Raw genomic sequence first — 10640 nt, forward strand, 5'->3', positions numbered from 1 at the left:
TTCTGTACCTGACATTCTTCTGTTTAAACCTCCAATCCATCCATACTCCAAATAGGAATGTGCATAAAATGATGAACCAGACTTGAATATTTGCATTTAATGGAATAATATGGATTCTTGGGTTTGAACATAAGACACCGATGTGGTCATAGAACATGTCTGTGCTGGTGTGTATTGCGATGTTCCTCGATTCGCTGTAAAATTGGCAACAGTGGCGCGTGTGGGTATGAAGCTTCTGGGATGTCCCTGAATTTAAGGAAATCATGAAGCAGGTTGGGGACAGGAAGCTGTTGGACGACATTGGTCCTCATCAGGATATCTGGTCCCAGCAGTGCTCTGACCTGCAGCCGGCAGATGTGGGAAAGACAGGGGACGGAGTCTGAAAGAAGGTGGAGAGAAAAGATCAATCGCTGCAGTGTTTCCACGTGCAGGTTATTTAAACTCTGCAGTGCATATTTACTGCTGTACCGAAACATGGATGTGGATCCCAGGACTTTTCTGCCACCCTTCGATCCAGAATATGTTTCAAATGGGGAGATAAAGTCGACCAGTTTACAAACTCAAGGAGGTAATTTAACACCTGGCTGTCTGCCTCCTCCAACCTACAAAGGACAGATGACACAAAGGAACAGATAATGATGATGGGTGATCAACCAGCTTTGGATCCTGACTTAAATTTAGCCGATCTCCTGTTTAAAAGAATTTTCTCAGGCATATCCAGACAGCTTTAAATATGGAAGCTTTTTTTTTTAAGATTATTCCCCCGAAGTCCTCTTCTGGTGGGGGAAATGGCCACTGCTGGTGAGTGAAGGTAGGAAAATAAAATGAGCGCAATTAAGATGAGTGAATTTGATTTTGGCAGGCAAAAACAGGCTGATGCAAATGCTACTGTGCTAATCTTAAAGTCACTAAAATTTAATTGGGATCCTCGTTTAACATCACTGACTAATAAAACCTGTTAACTGTGGGGTTTGACCTTATTTTGGCTTCTGAAGTGGGCGAGTCAGAAAGTTAGAGAACTGTTTACTTAGAACATCCTCTGTGATTTCTCCAAACAGCAGCTGTGCATGAGAGGGTGACCCTGAAACTGTGACTGGCCAAATTAAACAAAGTCAAGCTTTTGATTTTTAGAGGCCCAAACAGGGAACAGGGAACAAACCTATTACAGCTTGTTGATAACTAAGGAGACAGAGGTGGAGTGGCGCCTTACATGTGGGGCTGAAGCAGTAAAGATGGTTCCAGTCCTGCCTTCAGGAGAGGAGGAAGCCAGCAGCCAGCAAAATGTACTTGGTTTAGAGCCACACAGAGCATCTCTTTCAGTTCTCTCAGCTTCAGCTCAGTTTTCCCATCATGCTGCAGTACAGATTCATCGCTGGTCACAGCCTCTGGGCGAGGTATCCACCGGTGCTCAAATATCAGCTGCAGCAGGTCTGCTTCGTCAGTGGCCAAAGCATAAATCCAATCTTCCTCATTCAACCTTGCTCCTGCAGCTATCAGCAGTTTCACCGACTCACTGAAAGAGATTTTAATATCAAACTAAAATAAACCATCTGGTTTATCTTGCAAATATGTGCAAGGTGGTAAAATCGGCATTCTTACACACCTGTAAGGTTTCTGGGGTGTGCGATACAAGGCCAGGGAGAGCGGTGAGAGGAGGCCATGGGTGTGCGAGCAGTCCTGGGCGTCTGGGCTGTAACCTTCCCTCAACAGCAATTCCACACTCTTGGTCTGATCGCTGTTAATAGCTACATACACCGGACTCACCATGCTCTCGCCACGGTCGCACGCATGATCCGTAACAGCTATGAGGCTCCTGAGGATGCTGGAGCGACAGAACATCAAAACGTCAAAAATACACAATCAGCCTTATTTTGAAAGAGGTTAAGTTATGTGTCAGTACCCGATGTGACCAAACTGGGCTGCGGCGTGAATGGCAAACTGAGGCCAGTCGTGACTGCAGACCATGTTAGGGTCAGCCCCGTGGTCCAACAGGAAGTCCACACAGGCCTGGTGTCCCTCCTGAGAGGCGATGAACAGAGGTGTACTCAGATCAACTGCCTGCGTGTTCACGTTGGCACCTGAAGTGAAAGCAGGTTAAAAATGAACTGTGTAATCTATTTTACTTAATTACTTCCTAAAGAAGAGGCCAAGAGGACATGGAGCATGAGATCCTTTAACAAGGAGGAAAACAAATGTACAGCTACCATTAAAAGTAAATCATATTTACCGGCGTTAACGAGTATTTCCAGGCACCCCCTCTGTCCGTACTGTGCAGCCACAAATAACGGGGAAATCCTGTAATCATCTACTTCCTCCAGGTTGCATTTGTTAACAAGAATGCGCACGATCTCAGTGTGGCCCTTTGGGAGAAACATGATCTTAAATACAATCAGCAAACACACAAGGACCCCACAGCTAATGCTGGCAGCAGAGAGCAGGAACGTTTAAGCCCTACATTCTTCACAGTGAGCATCACAAGAAATCACTGCATCCCTGCATTCTGCTGAACTTTTATGTGCCAGTTTGCACATTTTCTGCAGGTGTTCAAAGGTAAAAAATGAGTTCATTTATAAGTGAAATGTAATAAAAAGGTTAATACATGCACAAAGTCTCTCTCTCTCTCTCTGTGCCTTGCAGCCAGTCAGAAAACTTAAGGGCAATAAGGGAAAATCCCCAACAGATGTGACCATGCTTTCCTGACCGAAACCAAAAAGTCATGATCTACTGTTAAATGAAAACTGTTCGTTTAAGAGCGTGAGTGCTAATGCTAATGCCTACCTTATATGCAGCTTGGTGCAGGCAGGTCCAGCCGGACTCTGTGTGCATTCTGTTGACCTCAGCACCTTTGCTTACCAGCAGTGCTACAACATCTGTGTGCCCGTGGCTAACAGCTGGAAGCACATTTTGGGACATTCATTTGGTTAGAGGAGCTTAAAGGGTTAGACAAGCAAAAACAGAAAAAAATTAAACATCAGTGAAGCGCAGTTGTAATACCTTCATAAAGAGGACAGGACAAGTCGTTAGTGAGCTGGTTGATGTCAGCGTGTGCTTTGAGGAGCAGTCGGACCACTGACAGGTGTCCACACTGCGCTGCCAGGTAACAGGCAGACTCACCCTCATGCGTCAGATGGTTCACATAAACACGACAACAGCTGGAGGAGCGTGCTGCACACAGGCGGAAACCAAAGAGGAAGAACAAAACGCAAATAAGAGAAACGCACATATAACTTTAAAACAGCTGCTGAAGTGACTGATTTATCCATTAATCATTCACATCCATCTGGAGTCCAGCAGAGAAGTAGAAGGAGTAGAAATGCCCTCAGAGGTGGGAAGTAATGAAGTACAGATACTGTGCTTCTGTACTTTACTTTACTTTGTGTGTGAATGTGTGTGTGAATGGGTGGATGACTGGATATGTAAAGCGCTTTGGGGTCCTTAGGGACTAGTAAAGCGCTATATAAATACAGGCCATTTACTTTGAATTTTACTCTCTTCATTTTAACACAAACATCTCTACTTCTTACATTTTCTAACCAGGCTGATTTTGTTTAGGTTTAACATATGTGAGCTACTATTTCCTGTCTTTGGGTACTTTCCAGACATCGAACTAATCAGACCCCAAGCAGAAGGAACAATATCCATCACCGGTGCTCGCACATGAAGAGATCAGAGAGGAAAAAAATACAGTTTGCATCATTTATTTATTCAGTATACTCTGGGATTCAATCAGGCTTAAATCAGGTTTGGGGAACTCCAGGCCTCGAGGGCCGGTGTCCTGCAGGTTTTAGATATCACGCTGGATCAACACACCTGAATCACATGATTAGTTCATTACCAGGGCTCTGGAGAACTTCAAGACATGTCGAGGAGGTCATTTAGCCATTTAAATCAGCTGTGTTGGATCAAGGACACATCTAAAACTTGCAGGACACCGGCCCTTGAGGCCTGGACTTCCTCACTCCTGGCTTAAATGATATGGAACGGTATTTCTTTGGTGCAGATGCCCATAAGCTGCGGCTTGTGCTACAGAAGAGGAGGAGAGACTAACATTTTCTAATGGACATTTTAAATGCAATGTTTCTAAGAAATATCATCAAAGCCACAAACTGATTCATACACTGGATTCCACCTTTGCACTAGCTTTATGCTGTCAATGGGAACGGCATGTAATGGGAAATATTAGGATTCTGCTCTTTTCAGTGTCAAGCTGACCTGGCTCAATAAAAGGCTCCACAGTATCAGATTCTGCCTGTCAATACAAGTACAAGTACATCTTTTTCACAAAGAAGCATCCATGTAAATCAATAAAACGACAGCTCATGTAACATCAGCTCATATCCTGCTGGATAAATCCATAAAGAGGAGCAGGACGGGCCGGCTGATGACAGGCTGTGCACAAAATCTGTAAAATCCCACTTTAACCCTTCACCATAGTCATCTTACTGTTTGGGTTTCACGACAAAGTCGCACATCTAAAGTGCAGTCAGCAGCAAAGAGAGCTTTTTAAATTCCCTTTCTTTTTTTGTTCAGCATATCAGGAGTTCAAGCTGAGTTAATTTATTAGAATTTGAATTTAAGTTGAAATAAAGTTTGTATAAATAATATTTTATTATAATATTAATATGGAAGGTGGAAGTTTGAGCACATATCAGAGTGTGTACTTTTTCACCTTTACTTGAGTAAAGAAGTACTTGTGTAATGTACTTGAGTAGTCCCGACCTGTCGTCCATCTGAAATACCACATCGAGCAACAATGTGAAAGCACTTTGCTTTTCAAAGGTTTGGCAGTTGTTAAATGTTTTTTGAACTAAACATGCTGCTGTCCTAAAAATGCAAAATGAGCATGTATTTATGAAAAAGCAATAAATAATCTCAGTTTTCACTTTCTATCAAGTGAAAGCTCCCTGGTTCGATCCCGGGAGTAGACACGCATCCCAGGTACATCTGCCAGTCAAACATAGTATGACTGTAATGGGCCCAAACATATTGTGTTACTGTGTGAGAACATCAGGAGTGGCAGAGAAGTGTGTGAGGCTGGTGCAAGACATGTTAGAGGGCAGTGAGACAGTGGTGGAGGAGGGTAGGAGTGACAGATGGGATGAAGGTGAGGGTGGGATAAGATCCGGGATTGGCTCTGAGCCCCTTCTTGTTTGGAGCGACGGGGACTGTTGGACACTAGGGTCTCTTCTAACTTTGCATCCAACGTTAGACAGGCAAGGCTGAGACCTTTCGGACATGTGCAGAGGACGGACAGTGGCCAAAGGATGCCGAAGATGGAGGTACCAGGCAGGAAGAAAAGAGGAAGACCTCAGAGGAGGTTCATGTGAAGGAGGACATGAAGAGGGTTGGTGTGACAGAGGAGGATGCTGGGATAGGGTGAGACGAAGGAAGGCAGATGATCCGCCTTTGGAGACACCTAAAGGAAGTAGTACTGGATACCTGTGCAGCAACCTCTCTTACCTCTGACAGCTGACAGGATTTCCTGGACGCACACTTTGCTGCCAGCTGCCGCCGCCTCGTGCAGGGGGGTCCAGCCTCGGTTGTCCCGACAGTCCACACTGCAGCCTCTCTGAATCAGCGTCCTCAGCCGCCTAGTGCAGCCTGAGCGAGCAGCAGCGGCCACACTGGACACCGTGTCTCGGTAGCACTCAGTGAAGTCCATGCCCAGGTTCACAGAGACATTCGTTACTTTAACTCCAACAAGGATTAACAGTCAAAACACAACCTCAGAGTTACTCTGGATGATTTTACACAACCCGACGTACACGTTTCTGTTGGGTCCGGAAAAGTTTTTAATTTAAATCAAGAAATAAACGTGTCTTTAGTTACCAAACAGACGTTAGGAACGGAACAACGGCATTCCGAGCGGCGCCTGTTGATGACGTCACACCACAACAATCCTACGATCCAGCGTCGCGTGTCAGCTGTAGCTTCAGCTAATCGTTTAGCCGTTAGTTGTTGCTAAAATTAGCAGATTTTCAGACATGTTTGGAGAAACGTGAAGAAGAAGAGCCTGGAAGCTTCTTCTCAGCCGGTTCAGGAGGCACTCTGAAGGTAAACGCGCTTTATTTCCCGTCACGGCGAGACGTTCACAGAGTTACTGCAGCTGTAGCAAAGAATCGGATGTGACAACATACAACCGATCAGTACTGTGTGTACTCCTGCACTACACGTCATTCAGAGTAACAGTTGTGCCTGTAATTTAAAACAAACTGTCAGAAATCAAACATATCACATATTCGTCATTCATCATCATATTCATTTAAATCTGAAATCTGGCCCACCTGACTAACTGTGGACCAGGGAGACCAGCGGTCCCGCTTTGTGTGGGACTGCACAGCATTTCTATTACTTAAAGTAGAAAAAGAATGATCATAAAAGCAAACTTTAGTTGAAATAAAAGTTTACAGAGAGTAAAAACAAAATGACGAGTCATATCTTAAGATTTGGGACAGAGTTGTTAAAGCTAGGTTAGGCAGCGACGTGATGATCGGTGAGCAGCAGTATGGTTTCATGCTGAGAAAGAACTCCAGAGATGTGATGTTTGAGAGTACTGATGGAGAAATATAGAGAAGGTCATAAGGAGCTTCACTCTTTATTTATGGATCAGCGAAAGCGGAAAATAGTGTGTCAAAAGAGGAACTTTGGCACTCTGGCAGAGAACAGTGGTGAGGTGTGCGGTAAGAGAGACAGGTGGGCTGAGGGTGGGATTACACCAGTGATCTGCTCTGAGCTCCTTTGCAGTAGTGATGGACAGGCTGACAGATGAGGTCAGACAGCAGTGTTTGTCGATTATGATGTTTGCAGACGACACTGTGATCCGCAGTTAGACGAGGGAGCTGGAAGAAGCGAGAAAGAATACATGCATGAATGAGAGCGAGACAGGTGGAAGAGGCTGAGTGAGTGGATGAGTTTAAATACCTAGGGTCAACCATACAAGCAACGGACAGTGCACAAGAAGAAGATGGAGACAAAAAGACAACACGAGCAAAACATGTTAAGATTTTCACTGGAAGTGACAAAGATGGACAAGATTAGAAATGAGTACATCAGAGGGACAGCTGAGGCTGAGCGGTCTGGAGACAGAGAGAGTGAGGCTGGGATGGTTTGGATGTGTGCAGAGGAAGGATCGTGGATATATTGGAGCTGCAGCTCCAGTATATCCACTATCTTTGCCAAAGACAAAAGCACATGACTCTTATTGTTTCTGTCTTACAGTGGCTTTATTCAGTCTTTAATCTTGTCTTGAATCTGTAACCCGTTCTCCTAATTGTTTCCAATTTTGTATCCTAGGTCGTTGGCTCAAAGGTCACAGCAAGCCGCAGCATTATGGTGGACATCTCTGTGAAAAGTGAAGCTGCTTGGGTCTGTCACACTCAGGGGCGTCACCTGGCTGACGTCGTTCTTCCTGTTCACATCAATAACACGGCCAAAGAAGAAGATGAAGTCAGTGAGTTGGACAGAGAAGAAACTCACTGGTAAGAAGCTTCTAGCTGATATTAAGAAGCAGTTAGTGCTATAATCAATAGGCAGTTGCAATTAATCTTTGTCTATTCGCACAGAAGGCAAAGATGAGAAGTGGATTTTCCTTTTATTTAAGTGAATGGTACATTTCCCACTTATCTGCCACACACAGTGGTGATCCAGTGCTGCTAGAGCAGATGGAGGAAGGGTCTCCTTGTGTCCTGAAGTTCCACTGCAACCCCAGCTTACCTGCCACCATCAGCCGCCTGCTCGTTATAAGTGAGGCTCGAACCATGGAGGTTTACAGCCAGACCGGAGAGTACTGTGGGACTGTACGGGGATCGAAGGACGACAGCATCCAGCTAGACAGGTACACAGGCTGCACAGGTCAGAAGAGCCAATGAGCAAAGGGTCTTCGGTCTTCTGATAAAGACGCTGCTGATTGTCTGATGTTAAGAAGTGATGCTTCTTCTTTTGTTTGTGAATCACAGTGCTGACAGAGGGCCTTTCTATAAGAAGCAGCTGATCATCGAGGAGCCATCCTCTGCCTGTGAAGTGAAGGTAAAACAGAACATTTTAATTTATGCAGTTTATTACACAGTCGTGTTTGTATGAGAATCTAACGAGCTGCTTCTCTCCCAGTTACTCTCCCTGGCAGGTAGGAGCAGTGTTATGGTGGCTAAAGTCATCGTGAGTCTTCAGCTGCTGCAGTCCTGCCCAGCCCCAAACCCGGGCATAGACATGCAGCGAGTGCAGTGTCTGATGGAGGAGATGGGAACAAGCCTGTCGCCAGGAGCTCAGAATCTCATGGAAATGGTGCAGTTCCAGCAGAAGGTAAATTAGCTCAGAGATGCTCTCTCTGACATTTATAATGTGGGTGTTTCCTGCTGATGAGAGTATGCCTTATGGATTTGAGTTTCTGTGTACCTCGTCAGGCCTCTGTCTCAGATCTTACTGTTACTGGAACTGGAACGGCTTCTCTGAGTGTCCAAAGCATAAGAACTAACCAGACATAAAGAATGAAACAGGGACTGAAGCATGTGTTGGTGTTTGTCTCTCCAGAATCAGACCGGCTCTCTGGCTGGTTTCCTGCCTCTCCTGATGGGCAGTGGAGCTTTCTCTGGTTTGGGGAGAGAAGTCAGCATGTGTCCAGGAGCTGGCAATATTCTGCCTCGACCTGCAGAATTTAAGGTACAAAACCCATTTGTGCTGTTCTTTGTTCTTAGATTAGACCATTTAAAAACTCGGCCCACACCAGTTTGGTGCAGAAGAAAAGAGTGAAGTGATTTTGTGAGTGTGAACAGAGCCTGAAGCAGAAAGCCTGGATTAACAAAGAAAGTTCAGAAAAACTAAACTGGCTGGAGTCTGAGGTTTGGTCTGGAGTGTCTGCCAGAACTTGAATCCATTAATGCTGCCTGTTTGATGAACTCAAAGAAAAACCTTGGACCACTTCATTGATTGTGATGATCGTGTTTTTCTATTATGTGAAATGTTTGAGTGATTCTAATTGTCCGAATATAATTGTACAGAAAGAAGAAAGCTGATTGACGTTTAGAGGTTTTTATGTTTTCTTGGAACCTTTAGATGCCACAGCTATAAATTCTAATGTGATTTAAAGGTAGATAAAAAAAGAAGCCACTGTGATCAGAGGCTCTTTAGCTAAGCTCAGCTAGTCCGACTAGTTTTGTGCTACAGTATTATTTCAGATTTGTCTTGTTTACATGTATGATAAGAGAGACATCTGAAAGTCAGATTCTGGCTTTAGCTTGTTTTGTCCACATGTGCAGTGAGTGTATTTCAGCTTAAAGCAGTGAAGGAATCAGGTAATCTTCCACCAGCTGCTCAGATTCACAACTAAAGTTAAGTAAAGTCAGATATCCTTTTAGAGACTATGCACACAAATCCACCTGCATCTCTGTATGCTTCTGTCAGCTTGACGCAGATATAATGTGTGTTCAGAAGATGTTTAAACACTCTGTAAGTCAGATGTTTTTCAATGTCGCTAGCCTCCAGACAGCTTCCTGAGGCCTGCAGATGAAGATTCACAGACCCAGAACGGAGTGATGTCGGAGGGCTCCACCCCCTCCTCCGTAGACCTGCCAATGTCCAGTGTCAGCACTGATAACACTAGTAAGGATGATCATGTCTGTTATGGTCACATACATGAACATGGTAGTCACTAAGGAGTGGATTTGGGCTTCTACTTGTAGAAAAACTTATTTGTGGTAGATTCTCTAACACCTCGATAAAACCTTTTATCCGTCTCCAGCGAGTCCCAGTGAGAACGGCGGCCCGATGAGCTACACTCAGCTGACAGAGATGCTGTCGCACTTCCTGAAGGAACAAGGGGTCAACCAGGGGTTCGGCTCCGGTCCCGAGCTTCTGCCCATGCTCCAGAACGTCTGCGGTCAGGTGACCCAGCTGAGACTGGATGATGCTGCAGCAAAGAAGGAGAAGATGATGAGAAACGGCACGTGGTGAGTCGAGTGTAGCGAGCACTTTTCCTACAGCAGCTCCATGTTGGAATCAGATGATTTGGCTCCACCTTGTGTTAGAAAAGAATCATTACAGGAATCCTGCAGCCGCTTTTTGCATAATACTAAAGACTTTGGTTCTTAGTGGCTCAAGGATTTCTGCTTTTAACTGGAGCTGTGTCTTAAAATTGGACGAGTCCAATGCACGTTCCTTGGTAGGTGTTCAGTTTTCAGTTTTTGTGTGTACATGCTGCAGAAGTCTTCACAGACAGAATATTAGGGACACTCTTTTTTTTTAATGCAGAAATGCATCATAATTGTACTTTTTCCCACATTAAACCAGCTGTTTCAACACTTCAACCATACATTCATTTATACAGCACTTTATCTTACGCACTTCTGTCTACCTCACCCAGCTCATTTAGAATAAACACCTAACCTAACATGTGTGTTTCTGGACAGCTTTATCAGCTGTGGCCTTTCACATGCACAGATCTGTCAGTCGTTCCCGTTTCTGCTGTTGTGTTTGGGACCTTTTCTTCTGATTTAATTGTTTTCTTCCCAGAAGCTCCTCCTGCATCTGGCGTCATTAAACATACTCACACTTGTGTTTGCTCACCACATGCCTGTCACATTTTCCTTAGACTGTGGAGCCACTTGGTGAAATTTTCTTCTTGTTAATGATGTCAGTGCAGCATTTGA

At 44.7% G+C, this 10640-nt stretch overlaps 2 protein-coding genes across 2 annotated transcripts in view; one reads left to right on the plus strand and one right to left on the minus strand.

Moving 5' to 3' along the window:
- Positions 1–82: 82 nt before the first annotated feature.
- Positions 83–5673, minus strand: asb3 (ankyrin repeat and SOCS box containing 3). The gene is made up of 9 exons (XM_005743382.2): positions 5461–5673; positions 2995–3165; positions 2779–2891; positions 2228–2360; positions 1901–2078; positions 1604–1822; positions 1211–1513; positions 469–602; positions 83–379 (listed from the first exon to the last, which is right to left on the minus strand). The coding sequence occupies exons 1-9, from the start codon at positions 5660–5662 to the stop codon at positions 147–149; spliced, it is 1686 nt and encodes a 561-aa protein (XP_005743439.1). The 5' UTR covers positions 5663–5673; the 3' UTR covers positions 83–146.
- A 324-nt stretch (positions 5674–5997) lies between these two features.
- Positions 5998–10640, plus strand: part of cunh10orf88 (chromosome unknown C10orf88 homolog) — a 9548-nt gene continuing 4905 nt past the window's right edge. Inside the window, exons 1-8 of the mRNA XM_005743381.1 lie at positions 5998–6054; positions 7294–7478; positions 7637–7834; positions 7956–8025; positions 8107–8298; positions 8527–8655; positions 9471–9594; positions 9734–9941. Coding sequence (XP_005743438.1) covers positions 7330–7478; positions 7637–7834; positions 7956–8025; positions 8107–8298; positions 8527–8655; positions 9471–9594; positions 9734–9941 — 1070 coding nt within the window. The 5' untranslated portion in view covers positions 5998–6054; positions 7294–7329. The remainder of the gene's footprint in view (positions 6055–7293; positions 7479–7636; positions 7835–7955; positions 8026–8106; positions 8299–8526; positions 8656–9470; positions 9595–9733; positions 9942–10640) is intronic.

The sequence above is a fragment of the Pundamilia nyererei genome, unplaced genomic scaffold, assembly GCF_000239375.1.
Source record: "Pundamilia nyererei isolate P.nyererei 1_Seehausen unplaced genomic scaffold, PunNye1.0 scaffold00131, whole genome shotgun sequence".
Classification (NCBI taxonomy): domain Eukaryota; kingdom Metazoa; phylum Chordata; class Actinopteri; order Cichliformes; family Cichlidae; genus Pundamilia; species Pundamilia nyererei.

Bases quoted from the DNA above. Each gene is read 5' to 3' on its own strand.
- asb3 (XM_005743382.2), bottom strand. From the start codon at position 5,662: ATGGACTTCACTGAGTGCTACCGAGACACGGTGTCCAGTGTGGCCGCT. The intron at 3,166-5,460 runs GTAAGAGAGGTT...GCCTGTGTGCAG, and splicing joins AATCCTGTCAGCTGTCAGAG to CACGCTCCTCCAGCTGTTGT. The intron at 2,079-2,227 runs GTAAATATGATT...CTTTCACTTCAG, and splicing joins GGAAATACTCGTTAACGCCG to GTGCCAACGTGAACACGCAG.